This window comes from Anas acuta, chromosome 16, assembly GCF_963932015.1.
Source record: "Anas acuta chromosome 16, bAnaAcu1.1, whole genome shotgun sequence".
NCBI lineage: Eukaryota > Metazoa > Chordata > Aves > Anseriformes > Anatidae > Anas > Anas acuta.
The window spans coordinates 13,477,740-13,501,920 of NC_088994.1; the positions used below are offsets into that span (position 1 = coordinate 13,477,740).

Consider the following 24,181-nt stretch of genomic DNA (forward strand, 5'->3'; position numbering starts at 1 on the left):
CAGCCCCCGTTGTCCCCACCTCCCCCCCCTCCCCCCCCCCCCCCCAAGCACAAGCCCCAGCAGCACAGCACGCAGGCGTTTGGTTACAAAACACGTAGAAAAGGGGTTTATTTCACAGCATTTCACAGAAAAGGGCACGGACAGGGAGCGGGCAGCAACCGAGGACCTTAAATAACGCGCTAGGACAGGAACCGTGACAGAGCCGGGCGCAGACAGGAACATCTCGCTCCTGTCACCTCCACTGGGCGCTGGCTGCTGCCCTCTGAGGTGACCGGAGCTCCTCGGGGAGAAGCAACATCCAAACACGCTTCGTGAGGGTCCCCTCTCAATTTATCGACTGGTAATGCAGGAAGAGTCCTTTGCCACACGGTGGCAGCTTTTAGGTGAGAAGAGAAGTATCAACACACAGGCAGAACCCAACAGGATGGCGAACTAGCTCAAAATTCAACTCTAGCTACAGAGAAATAACAGACACGCACAGCTCGGGTGCCCTGCAGAAGTGGCAGCTCCTGCAGAGGCACCACACCAGAGGTACCCATGTGCAAGGCGCAGGCCCAGCAGCTGGATGCTGTCATGGTGTCCTGAGCTTCCCTGCTCAGAAACGCTGAGCCAACCTTTAGAGTTCCCTTTAACCAGCATTCTGGCATTTAGTATTCCTTACCCTAAGCTGTTCTTCTGAAGAAAATGCAAACTAAATAACCAAAGGCCAAAGCTTTCCCATTTATATCACGTGAAACCCGACCTTCCATTCTGGGAGGGGAGCTCTAGCCCAAATGCCCACTGCAACTAGATAAACTTCCACTGAATAGAGACTGGACTGCTCCAAAAATAAATACATTTTTCTCTAGATGGCTGAGAACGTTACATTACAGAGAACTTTATACACGAAATAAAAGGAAATCCCCAGAGAAGGTAATTTTGTGGCTTCCTTTACAATAAATGAAGCGTTTTACTATTTCTGGAGATACCTTGTGAGGAGTTTCTTTGCTCAGTTCTAGCTCTTCCCCCTCACACAATGAGTATAGGAAGTGGTGGACCACTTTAGTTGTGTTTACCACATTTTTCTAATTTCAAGGCTCTCTATACTCTAGATGTTCAGTACATTGCTATTTCTTGCATGCAATGACAGTTATATTCAGTAGAAAGCTGAACTAGTAGACATTTTTCTAAACTTTTGGAAGATAACTGGCAAGGTTATTGTCTAACTTACCGCCTACCATCTCACTTACAGAGACTGGAAAGTCCTTCTGTGTTAAAGAGAAGTCAGTATCATTAAGTTTACACAAATAACTTGAAGCTACATACAGTTGAACACACAAAAGATTTGATAGTCACTGTAGTTATTATATGAGAATATACATTTTGAGCCCTACTTAAATAAGAAAGGGCTCCAGTATAGTTCTGGTGCAACTCTAATGACGACAAATTAGCTTCAGGCAAAACACAGCTGAAGAACAAAGATTCAGCTTTGTTTTTGCCTAAAACCAACATTTAATACAAGGAACAGCAATTTACATTACTTTACATATTAGATAGCAGGTAACCTTATGAGGTCTAGTATTTCATTTAGGAGTCAAACAAATTACAAATTTCTCAGTCATAACAGCCAAGCATCAGTTTTGTTTCTTGCAAATAGACAGTTACTTGTATCATAATATTGCTTCGGAAAATAAAACCAAGAGCCAGTATCACAGAAGGTTCCACATATAATCAGAGTTCATTCCCAACCTGGATATTTTAAAAATAAATGAAGGAATAGCCAATGGTCAAAGAAGTTATTTAACCTCTGGCATAACCATAAGAATGCTGCCTGGCACCAGCCGTTAAGTGGCTGTTCCGATGTGCAACAAATGCTAGTTTTGAGGACCATCACAGTGACGCAATTCTTGGAAGAACAGAATTAAAAAAGTAGCATTTTAAATATTGAGCATGCTTTGTTTCACTGGCTTAGTTTGGCAGGAATAGCTCCACTGACTCATGTACTTGCTCAGAGCACTAAGACCATATATAATACAGTCATACTAAAAAGGTGCTTATTTCAGACTACAAAACACAAATGAAACCCAGAAATTATACATTTTACAGCAAGTAGTTCTTAGTTAAAAGCACTCATCTTCCATTTAAGAGCGAATTAGGATGGCAATCACTCTGCAGCTACCTTGTTCAACAGGTGGTATTTCGTGACATTTTGAACCAATCTTTACTTTTTAAATAAAGTGTATAATCTTAAAATACTATAGTTAACTAAATTGAAACAGTAATTTCAATCTAGCTATAGATAGTATAGATGCCCCGTGTATCATTAGTGCAGATATACTGGAACTGTTTTCCTATATGCAAGGCCAATGCAGGTAAAGAATAAATGGCTATATAAATTCAGGATTTCCCACTAAATAACACAACTAACTTAAAAAATACTGGTACCAGACCAGCCGGTTTTAGGCACATCTTCAAAAAAAAAAAAAGTATGTGTTTCATTAATATAAAAAACGCAAAAAGATTCTTAGAAACATATGAACCTTATGGTGCACTGGAATGGAAGTGATGCTTCCTTTAGTTTCAAGGACTACAATAAAGGCTTAAAAAAAAAAACAAAACAATACCATAGGATTCTTCATAGGGAAGAACAGTTTTAGTCAAACTGAAAAGATAAATAAGGAATAATCAGCAGCCATAACAGCTAACTGGTGAATATTTGTGCTTCAAATGTCCAAAAGAAAATACAGTTCAACGACTCTTCTCGTACCATCTCCCAGTCTTGGCATACGTGTCCATAATGCACACCTTGACAGTTCACACCCACGTCGCAGACTTCAAAGCTAGCTGTAGCCACAGCAGGATGCACAGTGGCACAGAACGGCCAGTGGCAGCTTCAGCAACTGTGTTCAGTGACGCTATCAGCTGGAAAGTAGCTTTGGTTAAGACTGTTGTGTGAGCCGTCTGTAATGAGGTAAAACTTGGTTTTCAGGAAGATAGAGAGCCAGTTCCAAAGCTACAAGGACGGTGAATTCAAAAGCAATGAGATCTCTTCTGTTGAATCTGAATCTCTCTTCTAATTTCTATGATGGCAATGAAAAAGAGAGGGGGGGGAAAAAACAGAATCAGTTATCCACAAGATACCAACGTACTATCAGATTAAGTCTGCATCACATATTCCAGCTTTATGCTAAGTCAGAGAATCAAAAGCATTGCCACAGATCAAAAACGTAAACGGCCTTATTAGCTCAGCTGTGACACCCACACAACAGTTACTGTTTCTCAGGCAAACATTAAATGAGAAAATAACCTCACTGTAGGATCCATAGGACATTAGACTGCCATCAGTCAGGTACTTATAATGAATTAAAAATAAGCATCCAGAAGGAAAAGCCGTGATGAGAACAAAAACCTACTGAAGGAGCTGGTCTTGAATGCAAACGTGCTGCTAAAAATCTTGCTTTTCATCTTTACCTTGTTCCGTGAAACAGAAAGGTTTTGACCAAACCTGAAACAAGTTGTGTAGTACTTACATCTATAAGGTGTTTGACTTCGTGTTTCCTGAGGTCACTGCTGATCTTGGCTGCAAGCAGAACGCAAGCACCAGCACACAGTTTGCGGTTCTGTTTGTTAAGTTTGCCTTGAAGAACAAGCTTCTCAAAGTAAACGTAAGCCATGGACACAGTAACTGGCTCCAGATTGCATTCTTCACTCAGATTCCGCATTTCTCTCTTTAAACTGAGAATAGAGGGGAAAAAAAATTAAAAAAGATCCACCCTCTCAAACATGAGAGCTTTTATAAAACACTCTAGGAACACCTCAGCATGGGAACTCAGAAGAGCATACAGGCAAGGCTCCTAACTTAGAAAACCATGACTGGTATTACCTTCAGCTGGAGAAGCCAGCTGGCTGCAAGCTGGAGCTGATAACAAACTGATTTAACCTGGCTGACATCATCTACTGTGAAAGAAAATGCAGGCTGCTGCTGTATGGCTCCTTCTGAGATCCCGAACTTGTTCATGATTCATATCATAAGACTGAACCACGCTGGCCTACACAATGCCACATCAAAGCTGTGCAGATGGAGACCTGTCTACCACACACCTCCAAGGAAAATTAGGTCTGAGGGGGAAGGCAAATTAGTTTACACTCTTCTCACAAAAGCTACCCTTTCACTTCAGCAAAAAGGCAAACTTTATGCTGGATGCTCTTTCACTGCTATCATCCATGCTACTCCTACAGAAGATCTCTCTGCGAGCACACAATTGAAACAGCTACAAAAAGGAGCATGCAGGACACTGACTCTGAAAGAGCAAACCTTCCCCTCGCAGCTGGGAGCTGCACACAGCCCCAGTGATTCAGCAGTATTGTGTTTTAAGCTGGCTGTTTCAGAAGGCCCTGACTGCTCTCTGAAGGCGCAACAGTGCATCTCACTGGTGAATACTCAGATGTGTTTACTGGAAGGTGAGGAATTCTGTGTGCGTAGTCCTGCCTTCATGAGATGCTTTTCTTTACCATGACTCCACAGACCTAACCTTCTTCTTTATCCTAGAGTCATGTTAGAGTCTACAGTGATCAGCTAGTCTTGTAATCAAAAGGTGAAAATAGGCAGAGGGTCCAAACTGGTTAAGAGCGGGACTGCACAATAGCAAAACAATCAGGTTACCAGTATTTGTTTCAATGCTAATGCTGCTTCACTGTTAATTGGCTATTAATGTTGATGAAACAAAACCCATCTAAGCTGAACTATGAAAACCAACTGTTACTCTTTTCCAGCATCCTAAACATCCCTGTACAAGGCTGTCATCCTACAGTCAGCTCAACTGGCAACAAGAGATTAGTATTTAATCATATATACTATTAATAGATCTAGTATTTGCTCCATACAAGTGGAAGATAAGTCTGCAACAGCGTAGAAGTTCTTACTATTCACTGCATGTTTCTTACCTCCTAATTTTGCTCAGCGTCAACTTGATGTGAGGAAACTTCTCCCTAAAGGTTTCGTTCATATCCTTCTTCAGGTCTGAGGGCTTCACGTATTCTATGACCGTTGTCTGAAACACAGGATGCAAAGTGTATTATTTCTCTTGTGAACAGTACTGACAGCAAAACAAGGTTTCCAAGGACACTTTAGTGCAAGGGCAGAACATCTTCTTTAACTCTTAAATTTCCGTAAAGACTTATGTAATACCTCAGGTTGAATTTCAGCCACATAAAATCTTAATTTGTAATGAACCAGTAAGAAAATGGTTACAATAAATAAGCGACAACACAGAGATATGTCAAGTTGGTCCTTGACAAACACAGCGTACAAAATGATTTGTAGTTTTCTTGATCTGTTCTCAAAAAAACACAACTACTACTTCCTAGAGGATTTTTTTTCCTGTGGAAGTTCTTTACAGGAGGATCTTCAAGGTGCTCACTCACTCCTCTGTTCAGCTAGGCAGCTACTCACCATGTAAGAAGCAAAGATGAGAACACGTTTGTGTTTTCCACAGGGCCACTGAGGGTCGTCCAGAAGATTTGGATCGTACTCTGCTGCTTCCCCAGCTTCACTTCCTGAAGGAACGAGGAAAGCACAACAATGAGCTGTAAGAGATATAGCTTTAAGTTCTGTTTTCTTTATAATAAAGAGTTCAAACAGCAAACATTAGAAGTGTTGGCAGACCCCATTAGGCAGATAAACTGCAGCCAGTCACCTGTTTTCATTCAACGAATGAACAAATCAGTATTAGATTTATTTAAAAACAAACCAGCTCCATCTCTAACATACGCCCAATGCACCATTTTAGACAGTGCACGTTAACAGTTTGTCTTCCAGAAACATGCACAGAGAACAACTGCAGACAACTGGATTTTTGCTTATACTCAAATCTAGCACACAACAGTGTCATCAAGTTTGCTCTTTTACACCAGAGAATGTATTCTTGTCAAAACCCTTGGTTTATGCATTGTTACAGTGCTAAAAGGCAAGGAGGACCATCTGTACCCACACACACCAGGTGTTTCTTGTTGAGTAACATACAACTCCACATTTCCAAGGAAATGCTTTGCAGTCCTTGAATTTCAAAAACTAGGCCAAATATACAGAGGATGTAAGGAATGCAAGCAAGTTTCAGTCCTAAGACTCAGCCTCTGTATTTCATTAACAAGCCTTCTTTGCTAGGCCATGCTAAAACCAGTCTCCTTCCAAACCCAGTACATTTGTCCCAATAATACACTTTACCACTTGCAATTGTTTCAGAAAAATAAAATCTTTTCATGCTTTTCTGCTGCATGCACAAGTGGTGACAGTGCGAGAAGCCGTCCTTACCAAGCTCCGTTCCTGCTGGAATTGTTTTTGCTGTCACAGGTTTGTATCTCGATCCAGGAAGGCTCCTTGAAGCACTAGCTCGACATGAAGGAACAGCGCTGTGGCTGTCAGCTTTGCGCACAACTAGGGCGTTGGTTGGATACAGGAATTTTGCATAGGACACAACCTTCAAAAAAAAAAGTTGTAGTTATAGGGGAAAAAGTATCGAAAGCTTATTTCCAGACACCAAGGATTTTATAACTCAGATCTGCAGAGTTTCTATTTGGGAGTAAAGGCCTTAGAACTGGGGGGACAGAAGGAAGGGAAAGTTGAGCACAGGAATACTGTACTTTTGTGACTTCAGGATAGATGCACTGTAGAGGATTTGGGGGGATAACAAAAAAAAAGGGAGAATCACATCAACAAAACTCTGTCAGTAAACAGATTTAACTGAATAGGTATAAGTTTCACCCATATTTTGTTTTGACAAAAAGAAAATGTTTTGATTAGAATATCATTTACATGTTGCCTAAGATACCAGAGTCAAAACAATTCTCCAGAAATGGAAGCAGAAGTCACCAGGGACTTTCACGTCCTCCTCAGAAGCAGCATCATGACAAGTCAAACATTTCAGATTTTAAGAATCTAAATTTCCACTGCTTTCTAACATTACAGTTCTCACTTTATGCAATGCTGTGCCATACAAAAATTCAGTAATTTTCCTGGTATCAAATGGTCACAACAGTGAAAGGAGACAGCTGACCCACCATCATCCCCATGCCGGTCACTGTTTCAGTGATGGAAATCAAGAAATAAGAATTATTTCCTTACCTTGCCGTCAGCGCCTAGCTCTACTCCTTCCATTCCAAGGACCATCTCAGTGGAGACTGAAACTCCCCCAGAAGGATGTCGCTGCTTCTGTCCTTCCATTTTTAGATCACTAAATGAAGACAACAAAATGCACAGTTGGAAAACGTACCACAAGCTCAGCTTCTTTTATGGTAAACACCAGGCTGATCCTCTACCTGCAGCCAACACCACATGGTCAGAGTTCCATTACGCAGAAACAGTGCAATCCCTCAGCCCCATCTCCAAGCAAGTATTAAATTTTAAATACTCAAAAATGTGAAGATATTCACTAACTCAAAAATCATATTTCATCTCATTTTAAAAATCAGATTTGTACCAATGTACCTAGAAAAGGTACTTCTCTCTTTTTTTTTTTTAAGTATGATCTTCCTGCATAAGGCTATACCATTTGTAATACACTAATGCTCAAATACTTAACAGCAAATGTGATTTACATTACTAGTTTTCCTAGATTAGAAACTTGCCTTTCAATTGCAATTTTTCCAACCACCGTGCACACAAACTCACACTAAGAATTAGGGCTACAAGCAGAACTGTTTCAGCGATGGCAGCGTGCAGCTTTGTCACCTATATTCCGATGCAAAAAAAAAAGCAGCTTTCAGTTGAAGCACTGCATCGCCAGCTTACACACAAGCAGAACGACACCGTGCTCAGAAATGCTCTAAAATAACTCCAGTGACCTTGCTGCTCTTCAATTAAATGAAAAAACATTTTCCCATCAACTATTTTTATAGCAAGTGTATTTGAATACAATACAATTCCCACCACTAAACATCCGTTTCCTTCTTCCATAAGTTACATACAGGACAGAAGTGGCAACACAATTGTTTTGGCAGAAGTGGATTAAAATAAAATGAGTATTTTCTGTGGTATACTCGTAGATCAGGCCTTCACAGAATCAACTTAGAGCTCATACAAGACTGAGTAAAGCTGCAGGCAAGTCCACTTGGCAGGTTTTGGTTCTCATATTTGATCATATTTGTAGTTCTATATAAAAATGGAGTGCAAACATTTAAAGCAGAATCAATCGGTATCGATTGGGTTAAACTGCTTCTGTTTTTCTTACACTACAGTGACATTCATGGCTTAGGATAGGTGAAAAATGGAAGAGTTTCTTAAACTTAGTTATAGATTAACGTCTAAACTTTGAAGACTTTCTAGTAAAGAACGTAGCATCCTTGTCTGATGTACATGGCAACAAGCCACGTTGTACTCAAAGTTGATTTCAAGGATTTCACAGGACTGCAGTGCTTGAAACACGAACAAAGACCTTAAGAGAGGTTTGCAATATTTTCCAATATTTCTCTAGAAGTTTCAATGAACACCAACGCTGCAGCAACATCTGATTTTACAGTGCTGATAGCAAGTTCTTGTCCTTACATGTAAGCAGCAAGTCAAGTACATTCACCGGCTTCAAACAGAAGACCTATACCATCTACACTCATTTAAAAAGATATTTTGCAAACAATAGACCAGAGATTTCACAAAGTGGTTAATGATGACTCACCTGATTCGTAAACTCTCCCCGTAAGGTAGGATCGAAAAAGCCACGCACAGTGTTCGTTTAGCACAGATTAATACTATCCTGTAAGCAGAGGGGAAAAGATCAGGATAAGAACTGAGATTCAGAAGGTACAAAACAGTTTTTTATAGACTGTGAACACTGGATTCCTCTTCAATTGCTCTTTAAGTTACACAGATACTGATACAGATTGTATGTTTCCAGAAGGCAGCACAGAAGCAGAGGTTTCCTTCTGACCCTGCAGGGCCTCAGAGCCAAGCTCTGTCTCACACTCCAGCTCTGGCATCACCCTCAGAGCTCCTCAGATATCTGTCATAATTATATATATATATTATTTAAAATCAATATATTTTAACAAATATTGTATATTTAGCTGGATGATGGTACTACTCCTAGGTCTCATGCATCTAACTATAATAAATACAAATGCAACCCATTCTTTCTTTTCTGCTCAGCAGCTAAGAGCCAAGAACTTAGATAAACCAAACCATTCTCCTTACATCCTCCTCAGCTCTGACCTGTCTTTGTGCTAGAGATAAAGACAGTGTTAGGAGAGAATGAATTAACTTCCTCCCTTTCTCCTCAAAGCAGAACAGCAGAACCATCAGAAGACTGCTGCAAATGTAGCACCTACCAGCACCTACTGCCCTCAATATAAGTATGTTTAAAATTAGCAAGACCACAAGGACATTGCATTATTCCACTGATATTAAAAATCTAATCACACTGAACTGGAGTTTACTTATGAGCACACACGAGTACAAGGGGCACAGCTGAAGTTACCTGCTGTTTTTTGTGTCATACTGCCTCATGTTCTTGATGAAGTGCATCTTCTTCAAACTTTTGTGCCTCGGAGACCCAGATATATTCTTGGTTCTGCAATTGTAAAAAAGAAAAAAATATCTTAAGTGCTCTGACAAAAAGCCATGCCAGTTTTATGATCAGATGGCAGCACTAGCATGCAGGACCTCAGATATTGGCGTGGAAGAGGGTGGAGGGAGGAGAGGACTGCATGCAACGAGTTAAGATTAATGCTGCTTTTGAAAAAAAGTACCTTTGTACACTGGCATATTCCACTATGTCTTCTAAAAAGTCTAGAGAGCAGCGCTGGGAGATAAAACGCCTTCTGTAAAATGTACAACACCATGAAGAGTGAACAATATTAGTTCATGGCCTCGGAGTTTATGAACTGCAACAGATCTATGAGCTCTTAGGACAAATGGCAGCTTTTTTGGGGGGATTTGTTTTGTTGTTAGAAGAGTGCTTACCAAGGTGTTTCACGTTCCCAAAAAGGCCAAGAACTTGTTACCCCTTCTAGGAACTGTGAAATCTTTCACTTTGAGTACACATTTATACTGACTTCAGTAGCAAGAGCACTCACTACCTTCAACACAAAAGAACACCTATCCATAAGTTAAACACCTAAAAAGCTTCCCAATATTTTTTTACAGGATTTTAAATAAGTATCACAAAAAGCTCCCCGTGTGCATCAAGGCAAGGAAGCGAGTAATTTTATATTGATCTACCAACACGTATATATATGGATATATCTGTATGATGATGGAACATCTGTATTTGTATTCCTGATTCTGAACACTGTGCTCCTCCAGCAGTAGGCTTCAGCAGACCAAGAGTCCATGACACTAGCCCAATAAAATTGACAGATCTCTCCGGAAAACAATAGAGAGGACTATTAGAGGAAGCTAAGCATATTCAGGGCCCATCTGAAATCCCAGAATTGAAGACACAAGGAGAATAATAAGAATCATGTGAGTTACTTTAGCAAAAATAAGATATTACACTTAAGCAAAAAAAACAAACAAACAAAAAAAAAAACAAAAAACCAAAAACAAACCACTGCCAAGTAAGATGCATTATGATTGTCAAAGTCAAATTACTCTTTGTGGGTAGAGATTTACAAATAAATTTGGAAACTGGCTGCAATTTCCGTAGGAACAAGGCATTCAGATTCAGCTAAAACACTGAATCACCAAATCACTGACACTACAACTATCAAATTCTACTTTTTTTTTCTGCTTTTGTTTAAGCATACGTCACACTGTGCTTTTAGTACAAGCCACATGCATTCAAGTCCCAGGTTTTCTTCCAAAGTATCATCATAACCCAACTGATGGTCGGTATTGCCATGGATGCCAATTGAGAAGAAGCTAACTAGATATAACCTGTGGGATGCTGCTTTGACAAGATCAACTTTTGGAAAAACCTCAGACTTAAAACTCCACATATTTTTACCTCTGGAAAAACAATAAATACATTGAGAAAGAAATTATTGCTGTTTACTAGAATTTGCAGATCTGTAATGCAGAAGATAGCAGTCCTGCTGCTGTGGAGAATGTGTGCTCAAGGCTACGCAGGTGTAGACCATGGGAAAGCTCCAAAGCCTGCAAGAACAGTTTCCAGAGCTCTTGTGTACATGAGCAGCCAAACCACTCAAAGAGACCACGGCCAAGCTCTTGTGCTTGGAAGTTAATGTGCAACACTAAAACAAAACCACGGCACCTTGGGTGGTGGCGAATGGAGAGGGCAAGGAGGTCAGGCAAAATGGGATTTATTAATTGCTAAGAACAATGGATGAGCTTTTACAGCAAAGATTTATAGCTTCAGTTGATTCAAGTTAAAGATCAAAAAAAGCTGCTCAGGATTTAGTCTGGTCCTGAAGCACAGCACTTAAGGATTTGGAAGTAACTTGACAATCTGCTAATCCTGGTGACTTTGCCTTCTATCCTTCAGCTGAGCTGAAGGATAGGCAAAGGATAGGCAAAGTATTTGTTGCTACATAAGAGATACACCAGAGCTGTCCAGCCTATTTTGGCTTCTAACATGCAATAAGAAAACACCTTTGTGAAACGTGGAGGCCAGTCTCAAAGGTCCTGGCATGAACTGCAGTTCTCCATGTCCCCAGGCTTCCTCCCCTCTAGTTCAAGGAGACCAGACTGGATGCAGACAGAAAGCAGCCTTGTATGGTGAGCAAAGGAAAAGCAAAGCTAAAACCAAGAACAGACGTTGGTATAAAAAAAAAAATACGTAAAAGGTTCTTCAAAAGGATGCCAGCATAAGGTGTCAGTAAGGGTGCCAGATTGACCACCAAAGTGCTGGGCCACTACAGTAGAGACCCATCAGAAGCCCTAAATCTTCCAAACACTGCTGCATTTCCCCAGCAATGGGGACAAGAGCACAAAGCACCTGAACCCACTGCTCTGTGAGAGCCTCTCAGTAAAATGCTGCTGCAGTGAAAGGAAGATCCTGCCCCTTCGCTCAAAACCACAATGACTCATCCCCACTGTGCCAACAGGAAACTTGATTTTTAGCTACACTTCAGCTTCACTTGAGGACAGAAAATATCTGTCACCTTGGAGAAATTCAACACACTAGGCAAGATACTCTCCTCAAATCTCAAAACGGGGAATACGCAAAGAGGTCTCACTAATCCCAGCCACGCTAAACAGGTCGCGTGCCCAAACATTTCACAAAGAGAGACTTGCTGGATTCCTCAGCAGCACTAATCAGCAAAGTGTCTTTATTAGAGCATCCTTGGAGCATGCTGGAAGCTATCAAGACTTCCTGAGTTGTACACACCCAGCCTGCAGACTGTTTGGGTTAGTTTTGGTGCTCTTCTCATGCAGTAATTCACACCTCAAGACCAGGCAGCACAGGATCACTTCAGGAGCTGCTGGATCTTGCCTGATGAAAAAGAGTTGTCATGTCCCCTGGGCTAAGCAGATTCATCTAGGATAACACCTCTTGTTGTGCTCTGATCCACAGGAGTTCAAAGGATTTTAAGTCATTTACACAGCGCATCTGTTGCCAAACGCGACCTAAATACTAAAGCAGCACACCAAAATCCATACCCGTGCTGTCAGTTATCTTACACACACTCCTACTGACATGCTACTTGATAATTAGAAATCGAATCATCCAATGTTAAAATTTTAATGAGTTCTATGAAGCAGGCTGTAATTTCAATAGGATTCTAAAAGAAAGCCTAGGCCTGTCAGCTAATACCAGCTATTTCCTTGACAAGCTAGGGAGGGTTTGTGTGCTTGGAAGTCAAGTCTTGGTCAAGAATTCACTTTTTGGGTGCTTCCCCCACTATTTTAAAAGCCAATAAAAACAGGATCCACCCAGGGCTTCAACACACACGCAGCGTGTGCCCAGAGATAAGGGACTATCAAGCAGAGGGATTCTGGATTGGGGCTGGGTTTGTTATCTCCACGCACACACACGGCCACGCACAGTCCAACAGCGCTGCTCAATCTGTGGTGAGCTGAACGTGGACGTGGAAAACACCTCATGATCAGATAAAAGCCAACAACTCCACCAGCAGCCAGCCCACAATTTATCCTTTCTGGTGGACTTCCCACTAAACAAACCCCACTTCTGAGGGCTTCAGACATCTGTCCTCCTCGGGCCTTGCCAGTGTCCTAGAGAGTGCCAGAGAAACTCTCCCAGAGGGAGACGACAATGGATAGGCAGCACACGGGACTCCTGGCCAGGGGTTTACTCAGCTCTCAAGTGTTCCCAGCAGGACAGGACACGGCTGAGAGCAGTCTATGTATAGCACCGGTAATCCCTCAGTGTCCTGTCTTGCAAATTGAAAGGAAAAATCTGTCTAAGTCACAGCTTCAGATTAAAGACCAGTGACCTTTCAGATGGCCTGCCAGAGTATTTCCCCTTGCCTACCCACAGGCTAGGCCGCACAGGCATCCCAAAGAACAAGAGGAAAGTGTGAGGACGTTGCTGTAGTTGGAGATTCCTAAAACAGCCACTCTCAAACAGATACCCTGTAAAATGCAAGAAGTGCAGCTGTCATTTGGCCCTTTTGAAGTGTCCCTGTTGAGCCCTGCTGGTCCCTGTATTTCTGCCACAGCATAGGGACTGACTGACAGCTCTCCTTCCTTCCTAAGGGAGAAGTCAGAAATTTCTAAAATCTGACTGGGATTCTCTTGTCCTAATTAACCTCCCCTCTCACAGGGACAGGTCTGTGCCCTGTGCCAACCCTACAGCCAGAGGGGCCGTTCGATCAGCATTCATCTGCTTTCTCCCATAACTTTATCTCTGAGCCACGCAGCATCTGGAGTCTGTCTTCTGCCTGACCTCTTACCACGATCGCTCCTAGGGCAGGGTCAAGCAGGAGGGGAGAAAGCTTGCACTGCTGTCTGACACCACTATTTCAGCCTCTGCACATTTTTCCACTTTAAAAGTAGTACCTTCCTGTAAACATTTGCAGAAGGCTATTAAAGTAATTAATGTATTGCTGGTGATGCTTGCTGGGGTGCAGAAGAGTGGAAGTGAACTGCCTCCAAGCTAGAGTGCCTCACTGCCCTGCAGGCTGTCCTTTAAGATGCTCAAGTGATCACAGAGAAAGGAGAACAATACCTAAGCTGAGTGTTAAGTTGTTCATATTATCCTTCCTCAATATATCGGCAGCATTTCCAGGAGCTTCTTCTCTTGTCACACTTTTACAGGTGAGTTTAATGATCTCAACACTGCTCTCACTGAACGAGACAACAAGATCACATGCTGCTCATTTTTGCTGAGTTAGAACAAATTTCTATTTGACCACTAAACCAGCCATTCTCTCTCTACTGTAGGAAAAAGTAGGAAGCAAGCCAGATGATCTGAAGAAAAGGAAGGCAAAAGTAGAGGTTGCACTCAACCTAAATTTTTGCTCCAAAATATCTGAGCTCCTTCCATCCTCTAACACCATGAGAGCAATGGTGTTGAATTAACCAAGACCACGTTAGTTTCCTAGTTCTGTAAAAAATGCTTTGTGTATGTGGCTTGGGCATGGCAAGTTTGCTGTGGGATGGCTGTCCTCACATCTGATTTTCTCTTCGCCTATGCAGCAACGAAAATCAAAAAGCAGAAGAGAGCAGGAGGCTAAGCCCTGGGACACGAGTGCTCAAAGACACTGCAAAAGGCAAGCAGCAAGACGACTGAGGCCTCCTCTAGCAAAATGGACAGGCACCGCAGGCTTGATTCAGCTGGAGTCACATCCCTCTGCCGGAGGGAAGGATGCCACGATGCATGCACACATGTATGCACACGCATCCACAGGCACTCTGCTAAAATTAGCAGCTAGGCTTGTATCCTCTGCTGCTCTTTAGCAATACACACTGCTAATAGACAAATTGAATGGACCAGGTCAAGGATTTTTAATTACAGTGTAAAATTAGGGGCTAATAGAATTTGGTTTCTTATTTCTCACTTGAAAGCGATTTTAATATTGATGGCTCTTTGTAAGGTCTTCTACATGCCTCCGTATAATCACAGCTGTCAAGAGACTGAGTTTAATATAGCAAAGATGAAAATCATTTATTGGTTTGTGAAGGCACTGGCTTAGTAACAACTGTCAAAGGTAATTTGCTCAAGAAATCCAGATCCCAAATCTTGTTTATAATAGGAAGACACACCTGTCAGATTTGTTTTGTCAAGACATACTTTAAAGAATTAAACTGTGTAGTTTTCCCTTCCTTACGGGCGAGCCAACAACCTGGTATGAACCACATTTCAGTTTGACTAGGTAAAAATACTGTCACCAAGGGATTAGGGAAACCAGTTCCAGTTTTTTTAGCTTAATTTTTGTCAACTGCTGTTACCTATGCCCGGACAACATTTACTGTTTCCAAGCTTGCATTACAGAGTGTACGAATGTGAGACTCCCTGTTCTCACAGCCCGTGCCTTACTGCCATCAGTGCTCATATTAATCACTTTCCTGATTGAAGTAGGAAAGCAGGTTGAGTACAGCTCACCGGGAGCAACAAGTTTTTAGTAATTAAAGTCAAGAGAAGTCAGACACCACATTTATATTAAAGCATAGACAAACCACCATCACTATCACCACGTATCTAGGAAAATATAAGATTTTAATGAAGAAAATATGCCATGAATGCCCAGTACTGAGCCATTTTTGCAGGTAGATGGTTTCAGATCTCACATGCAATGAAGCATGCAGCAGAGGAGAGGACACCCTGCGTAAATGACAGCAAGTGTACAGCTAATCACTCCTTTACAAGGTCAGCTACCCACTGTTTTATGGCAACGCTACTGGAAGCGCAGACGTGCAGTGTAGATTGCAAGCCACGGTCCCAGGAGTTCATTCCGACATTTATTTAAAGCGTCACTCTGCCAGAGAATAAATTCAAGTCTCACAGGGGGGTCTAGTCTAAGACATTTCTCCAATAATCTTCCTTTTAAGGAATAAATCCAAACTGATTAGCCACATGAGCACAGCAGTACTTTCATGCTTCAGAGCAGGTCTCTGCCAGACCTCAGGGTTAAAGAGGAGGCCCAGCTCCTTCACCCTTGTGTTCATATTCAGGTTTGTTCGCAAAACTGAAGTGGCACCAGGGCCTTCCTGCTGGTCTGAAACAGCCAAGAGAAAACGCCGCACTGCTCAAAGAACAGTAACAGCACACGCAAGAAAAAGTAAACGCCATGCAGTGCACAGGACAAATGAGAGGGGACAGAAATAAACTGTAGGTTGAATGAAGGTGGAGGCAGAGTAAATGGAAAGTTTACTAAGCCTGGATTGTATTAAATACTAACAAGGAAAGAAATTACTGTAGATACTTGTCACAGTGTCTGCTACTTCATTGCTGATTCACAACCACGTATGATTAAGACCTAATGCTACCAGGAAACGAGCTTTGTATTCATTGCATTTCATACATCACATTGTGCTGGTGCTAAGAGTGTTTAGACAACCCAAGGAGAAAATAATGCCTTCCAGTAAGTGTTATGAAAGCCATCTGTTGCAATAGAGCCACCAAGCCAGATGCACGGTCTGCTGTGCCTAGAGCCCGCTTCTTGTAAAGTAATTCTAAAGCCTGCTCCTAAAATCCCAGCTGCTTCTCACAACGCAAACTGGATGTGCTGCCAGGACGCAACCAGTGACTGTTCCTCAAGTCTGTACCAGTTTCTGTAGGTGTTCCTACCGGGGAATGCTCACCAACCTGGTTTCCTCAGTGCTTTGCTCACTAAACACAAATGCTGATCAACAGGCAAGTGAAACGCAACGCGTGTCTTTTGCAACACTGAGGACGTTATGCTAGAAACACTCCTGCACTTCCCTGAGAGATGATGATATCATTTCTTGTGCCTCATTAAAACAAAAGCCTTCAGCACAATAAAACTCCCAAGTTACCAAAAACAAAAAAAAAAAGAGAGAGCTTTTACTGCGAAGAAGAAAATTCAAAACAAGTGACAGGAAGAAACCAAGTGAAAGAAAGTTTAGAGCTCTCCCAGAGCTTTCATGGGAGTTTGGTTCTTCCCACCACATCTGTCATCCCCACTAACCTCCAATCCAGAGGTTGCAGCCTCACCGAGGCCATTTTTTATGCTAACATTGCACCAACCACAACAGAGCAAATGCAAATCTGTGCTGTATTTCAAGATAATAGAGGCAGGTCTGCGGGGCACGCTGAGCTCCTTAGTGCTGTGCCAGTGAACACTGACCAAGAGGAGCACTCCCCAGAGAAGGTCACTGCATGCATCAGGGCTGTTCAGAGCTCCTGCAGGAAGGGCTGCCCAGCTCACAGCACGAGGAGACAGCGAGATTTTAGTTTTAAAAAGACTCCGTACTTCTCATCAGTCAGAGCACTGTCTTGTGAAACTTCTGCTTCACTCACCCTTATAAGACTCTAAAGGCCCTTTATTTAACACCATCTTCAGAGGTTAGAATATAATAATTTACAGTAAATTATACACACGATAGCTATAAACCAAAGGTTACAAGTGTTAGAGCTCTTCATCTGAAGAGCTAGCGAGACTGTCTGTAGCTGAGCACCACCCACCTGCAGTCAGCTGCTTTATCAACAATACCTCATTCTCATTACAGAACCCAAATTTCATTATACTTGCCTGCACGTCAGATTATGCATTTTTAGATGTAAACTGCAGAGCATGAAGAATTCAGAACAATCTCCAAAAGGAGGCTCAAAAACATCTTGGTGGAAAAAGTGACAGATAGAAAAAGGAGGAACACGAGACACCTGAAGCTAAGTCTCCAAGACTTCATATAACTAAACCACCACGTACCACAAAAAATTAAAAAAATATATATTTTTTGTGAGAGTGCTTTCACTCCATGTTTTTGTTTCTCTTCCGAAACAAAAAGCCCAGTTTATGGCAGCCTGCAAACAGCAAGCACCACAGCTTGTAACTTCTGCACTGGCTCAGTCTCGGAGCCCTGACAAAGAAGCTTCATCATCTACAGATAAGGTGAGATTGCTGTCCACTCTACTGGCAGCTCTGATGGGAGTTTGAGCAGCCGCTTATCTCAGTTCTCAAGAAGGACTCCTGTGCTAAGCCAAGTTCCAGTGAAGAGCACCAGCAACCCAAGCATTTGCTCCAGACATGCACCCACAGTGCCCAGCACACGGCTGTTGCTCAAGGGGAGCATTGCAAAATGTGAGTGCTGTGGCTCAAAAGGAGGCACTAACAGAGATCTGTGAGTAGGAAGAGGAGGAGGAGAGAGGAGAGAAGCATGTCAGACCGTGAACTACAGAATCTGTGTTTTAAGCCAGTACAGCGAGATCCTGCAGACTTCAGAGCTGAGCTACATTTGAAAATGCTGGTCTAATAAAACTTATTTTTTTCATGACTTGGGGAAAGCCTTGTAAAGTAAATAACCTTGTAAATAAGATGTTAGGAAAGAGCCATGACTACTGTGACACCATGTAAGTCCTCAGCAAGGCACTGAAGCCCACGGCAGAGCAGCCCCAGGACGAGGAGGCTCTGGTCACCACGCGCCTGCAGGACTTGCTGGAGGCCCGGAGCAGCACCCCACCACCTCCTCCTCGTCCCACCACCTCCTCGTCAGTTAAGCCATTCAGGTTCATCGGGCAGCCTTTTCTGATGTTAGCTTGAAGAAGCAAGGCCACATATGTGGAACTGCAGCTGTCAGGACACTCGCACACTGGCCTTGCAACGCTACACAGCCCGCCCACAGGCCTCATCAGCTGCGAGTACAGTTAATTCCCTACACAAACTCCTCTGACTACAGAGCAAAGTCACTTTGAAAGCCCTCGGACCCCTCTAAATGAAGGGGTTAAATAACCTTAGCGCTGAGAGCCTCTCTTTTGACCTAGAAACCTTCCCAGAGGCATGAAGGATCAGATCTCCAAGCTTCCTGCTGGGCATACAACGTGCTTCTTCTGACCTGGATGAATACACCTGGCTGGGAACGCCAGATAACGCAGGTAGCTATAAATTGTAAACCATTTAATACTTGCAATTCACCTGCAGGTGCATGTATGTGAGAAGGTCGCTGAAGCAAACCGTTTACCAAGCAGCAGACTGCTGCCTTCACATTTCGGCTGAGTTTTAAATAAAGTTCAGATGTCGGATACGTTCATTTTCAGCCCTGAGCAGCACACACCAGCCTACTGTTCATGTCTCAAAGGTCAAAGCCTGCAGCCTCTGACAGATATCGGTGCTTCCTGAAAAGCACCGTGCACGCTGAGGTTATTCCTAATAAGGCTTAGAAATCAAAACTTGGACCTTTAAGCATTATTTCATCCATCTCCACCAAACGTATGTTAGCAGAGGGTTTCTTTTTAAATAAATGCTTCTCAAAGTGAAAACAGCTGCTGGACTGACAATAGTATAAGACAATACATTAGCCATCATACGCATGAAGGCCTGACCAAGCATTTTTGCCATTCCACGCAAGGAACGGATTTGATCACACCTACGTTAGAGATACAGCCCCCAATTAACCCTTAAATGCAGAGCTGGTCTAAAGCACTGCTCTTACCAAATACTTTAGACTCCCACCCTAAAAGAAATCTAAATCAGCCCAATGATTTCTGATTTATCAGCACCCACCAGCATTCAGTTCAGCTGCCTTACCACTGGTCATCAAGGGCATTAGAGCACTGGTCGCAAATAATTTAAGTCCCTGAATTTATTCATAGGCCTAGCAAAATGCAGCAAATACATGGCAAAAGCAGCTGTTCTACATCACACTGCACTGAAAGTACACAGCAAGCATTGACAGTCAGGGCTGTTGTTCCCACTCCTCATTTCATGCTTTCATAACCTGGCTATTTTCAGGGCTCTTTGCTGTCTGTGTTTCCCCAGAAAGCTCTGCCAGTTTCAGACCCAGCTGCAGAAATTCATTAAAAAACTGTGAATGCCAATTTGTTCACTATCTGCTGTCTCCATCCGCTGCTTTCTGTTAAGCTTGTTCTCTGAACGACCGGGGTAAGATGGAAAGAGAGGGAGGATAACAAGTGGAGTAAGAAAGCCGGCACAACACAGATTTGTAATTTAAGATCCTATTAACAGGAGATACCTTAGGAAAACAAAAGTAGAAGGTTAAAGTCATTAAGTTCATCGAGCTCAGCCAGCAGCACAATGAAACAAAGCATACAGATTAAACTGTGCCTCCAAGGGAGGGCTGTTGGCACACACCCTGCTCACCACTGGAAGTTTCCATCCCAAAGAACCTGACAGCTACTGAGCAGCTCTGAGAACCTCCACGTTGTGTCAACTAAGCAGGTTTCTTGTTCCTTGGACTGTACCAAAGATCCTGCTTGCTGCTAGCAAACAGCGCCGGCTGTAGCAGAGGTGTGGTGGCAGCCTGCTCTGAGCTGCCCGGCCACACCAGCTGCTTGCAGCTTCACAACCACAGCAAACAACACCGAGTTTTGCAATAACACTCTGCAAAAAGAAGGTAACCTCTCAGATCTGGGCAAGCCCCTGTGCTATGAAATCATAGATGATGGCACAGGACTCACAGCATTGGCCACCTCAAAGAGATGATCGAATCTGGGGTACCCCCCTGCCCTGCTCTTGGTGTATTTGTGGGATGCTCCACTCATGGCAAATCAAGGCAGCCTTTTGTGGTGACCAAAAAAGGATGCTGAGGAGAGCAGCTGCTTCCCGTGGGCACCAGAGATGAGATGTCCCAAGCAGCAATGCAGATTCCACCTCCCCTTTTCCCCTGGTGGCTTCATGCCTCTGTATGTTTGTGTGATGCAAACAGTTCGCCTACCTAAGAAGCAGCAACACTGCCGGATGGCAAAACACTACCCAGATCTGAGTCCCAGTAAGAGGAATGACGTATTTGCTTGTTGATTTCTGAACTTTCATTTGTAGTATGCCAAACACAGAAGGGGAAGCAGCACAACCTCCACAAGGAAGAAACTCCCTGAATCACTCATTGTGTATTTGCTTTTCCACAGGGAACAGGGCTGCTCTGTCTCAACACAAGTCAAGGAACCACCCAGAAAAAAAAAAAAAAAAATGTTCCATGTCCCTCACCCTGAAAGCCTTGGCATTGCAGGTAAAGACGTAATTCCAAGGGAATGGTTCAGCTCTGCCACTCCTGTGCCCTACGCAACTGGAAATTTATATGTTGGGTTTAATGCACCCCCAGAGGCAGTGCAAAACTTTTGTCAGAATATACATACATATATATATACATATATATATATATACACACACATAAGTTGTGGATTTTTTGCACATTAGTTTGTGACATTCACTATCCACTCTTCTTTCTTTAAGGACAGAGAAATACATGTAGATGAACTCTCACTCCACGTCACCCTCATAAGAAGTAGATAAAATGATTAATGCGATGCCATCTACCCTTTCAAACATCTCTTTTCCCAGCTGAAGAATCAGGTTGTTTTGTCATTACTCATACAAAAGCCCTTTTATTCTCCCCATTACCCTCCTTGCACTTCCCTCAACCTCTTATTTCTGATTTAATCTTTTCAGTTAGATTGATTAGAATGCTATAGTGGGAGATAACATCTCAAAATTAGATGCTAAGGAAAGAGGAGGAAGGACATAAAACAAGAAAAGATCCAAGGAACACATATTTAAGAGTATTTTCTTAGTATCTTATTGAATTAGCATTGAAAAGAAAAAGGGAAGGAAGGAATAATTTACACAAACTCCAGCGGTCCTAAACTCAGTGAGCCCATGCGCAGGCACGCCAGATGTCTCACAGAGACATCACTGTACTTGCAAAGCTCCTGATACTGAACTCTCCCTCAAAGGCCTTATCTACAACATTAAAACAGCAAAACGAGCAGCAGCACAGCTCCAAGTGCTAGGAAGGAGCTGTGTCACAGTGACACCACGACTTCAGGCTTCACTGCTCAACAAGCAGGACACAACAGCATCACCTGTGCTCAGAGGACATTGAAGCAGCAGGCCCAGCTGCAGTTTTTTCAAGATCTAAGGAAAGAAAGGTCCCATCTTTCATAGGAAGAAAAGCAGCAAGTGCTACAAATAGTTCAAGAAAATAAAACTCAGAGGGAACGCATGCAGGAGGACCCCCACACCGTTACTCACTGGGCTACATTTCTTTGAATTCACTCATCCTCCATCCTGAGGACCAGCAGGACCCCTTCGTTAGCAGACGTGCACAGAAAGGCAGCACCGATCACTTGCTTTAGCAAAGCTCCCTGGCTTTAAAGCACAGACAACATCTCTACTTCAACCTGCTAACAAAGCTCTGGAAGCCACTATAAAGACCACTGAGACTTAGATGTCTTTGATATTGTTTTGCTTATCTGCAGCCTCGGAGGGCCAGCTCACTTTACAAGGCTGTTTATGCAAGAAGTGGCCTGGAAAAAAAAAAGAATTCTTTTGGAGCTCAAATCCCCAAGACCGGAGCAGAAGCCTACCTTTCAGAAGATTAGAAAACTAATACTTCCAGGCTGATAGATGTCCCCTGCAAATACAATGGGCATTCTGCACGGAGGGGCAGAATATCCTCCTCTGAAGTTGGCTTCAAAAGTTCCCAGAGTACAAGCAAACGATGAGCACTGCTTGTAGAGTCACTGCACAATCAGGCAGCGGGGATTCAAAGAAGGCCCAGCAGGAAGGGTCACATTGCCCGGAGTAAGAGTCCTACCTAGCAATGCCTCGGCCAGCTTCATCTGGAGACTGCAAAATTCAAAAGCCAGGCCCGGGAAAAGCAAGAGGGAGGGTTTCTGCTGCAGCAGACCTCCAGCCAGACCTCGCTGGGGAAATATTCTCCAAATCCCCCCCACCCACCAGACACAAGCACCAGTCTGGCCACCCACCACACACGCAAGCAGACCCCTAGAGGGCTGGGTGACCCCCCCCAGCAGGACCACCACGACACCCTGGGTGCTCAGGGGCAGCAGAGGCGCAGCCCCCGCTCCCAAAAAATGGGGGCACCCTGGCACAGGGATGCAGGGATGCTCCAGCCACCTCGCCCCCGGGGGGGGGGCAGCAGGGCTGGACGATGCTTCCAAAGGCTGTGAGCTGGGTTCCAGCGGTGGGGGGGCTCCATGCTGCCACCCCCCAAGGGGGGGGGCAGGTGCTGGGAGGGGTGGGGGGGCGGAGGGGAGGCTGCAGCCCCGTTTCACACGCCCGGCTCCCCCCGGGGGCGCCGCTTTCCCACGCTCGCTCCTCACCCCCCCGGGGGCTGCGGGCCCTGGGAAAGTGCGGCTCTTCCCAGGGCTTCCCACGCCCCGCGGGACCGGGCGGCTGTGAGAAGCTTTAGGGGAGGGGGGTGGGGGGAGAAGGTTTATAGGGCCGGGAATAAGGACTGGGGGGGGGGTTGGGGAAAGGAGCCCAGCTCCGGCCCCTCACTCACCTCTGCCGCTGCACCTCCAGCGCCAAGCCGCCTCCCGCAGCTCCCGGCGCGGGGCTCAGCATCCCCGGCCCCCCCGCTTTAGCGGAGCCCGGCAGCCCCGGGGGGGCGGGCGGCAGCGGGCAGAGCGGGGCTCCCTGCGGCAGCGGCGAGAAGCCGCCCCCCCGGGGCTGCTCCGCTTCCCCTTTCCCCGCAGCAACGGGGGAAGAACCGGGCGGCAGCGAAGCACCGGGAAAGCCGGGGGGAGCCCTCTGCGGGGCCAGCGAGCGCGGCGGGGCTCCGACCACCTCCTCCTCATCCTCCTCCTCTTCCTCTTCTTCCTCCCCTTCCCCGGAGGGCAGAGGAGGAGGAGGAAGAGGAGGAGGAGGAGGAAGGAGAGGAGGAAGGGGAGGCTGCTTCTCGGCGGCCGGGCAGGGCGGGCGGCCGTCCAGGGAGATGTTGGTGAGGAAGAAGAGGGCGGCCTGCCTCCGCCGCGAGTCGCCCCGTCTGCGCGGCCGGGGCGCCGGGGAGCCGCACGCCGTGGCCGCGGCCATTCTCCGAATGAGCCGGGGCGGCTCCGAGCGCGCCGCCGCCGCCGCCAGCCCGCCCGCTCATTGGCTGCGACGCGCCGAGATGCAAATGAGGAGGAGCGGGGCGCCGCGGTCATTGGTTGAGAGGGGGCGGGAGGGGGTTCGCGCGGAGCCCCGCCCTTCCCCGCCGGGAGGCCGGCAAGGAGGGGACGCGCGGTCCTAGCGCCGCCGCTCAGAGCCTCCAAGCGGCCCCCGGGCAGCTCCGGGGTGCCCCCGGCTCCCGGCCTCCTTTGGGCCTCCTTTTTGCACGTCCCCACATCACCCCCGCCATCCCCTATTCCCCCTCAGCATGTCCTTTTTTTTTTTTTTTTAATGACATTTTAAAACTCCCCCATCTCCCCTC

General features: G+C 44.7%; 1 protein-coding gene across 2 annotated transcripts; it reads right to left on the minus strand.

The window, feature by feature from the left end:
- Positions 1-78: 78 nt before the first annotated feature.
- CABLES2 (Cdk5 and Abl enzyme substrate 2) lies at positions 79-23,830 on the minus strand. Of its 2 annotated transcripts, XM_068700434.1 has the most exons (10): positions 23,273-23,830; positions 9,715-9,786; positions 9,444-9,536; positions 8,646-8,723; positions 7,100-7,208; positions 6,290-6,455; positions 5,432-5,535; positions 4,924-5,030; positions 3,510-3,714; positions 79-3,059 (listed from the first exon to the last, which is right to left on the minus strand). In XM_068700434.1, the coding sequence occupies exons 1-10, from the start codon at positions 23,800-23,802 to the stop codon at positions 2,919-2,921; spliced, it is 1,605 nt and encodes a 534-aa protein (XP_068556535.1). In that variant the 5' UTR covers positions 23,803-23,830; the 3' UTR covers positions 79-2,918. The 2 variants fall into 2 exon arrangements, with proteins under 2 accessions (XP_068556535.1, XP_068556536.1); XM_068700435.1 differs by lacking the exon at positions 9,715-9,786 and having other exon boundaries at positions 23,273-23,829.
- Positions 23,831-24,181: the final 351 nt, after the last annotated feature.

Excerpts from the sequence above, each read along its gene's own strand:
- CABLES2 (XM_068700434.1), bottom strand. The coding sequence starts at position 23,802 with ATGGCCGCGGCCACGGCGTGCGGCTCCCCGGCGCCCCGGCCGCGCAGA. Across the intron at positions 9,787-23,272 it reads CTGGAGGTGCAGCGGCAGAG|AAGGCGTTTTATCTCCCAGC; the intron begins GTGAGTGAGGGG and ends TACATTTTACAG. Across the intron at positions 5,536-6,289 it reads TCCAGCAGGAACGGAGCTTG|GAAGTGAAGCTGGGGAAGCA; the intron begins GTAAGGACGGCT and ends TCGTTCCTTCAG.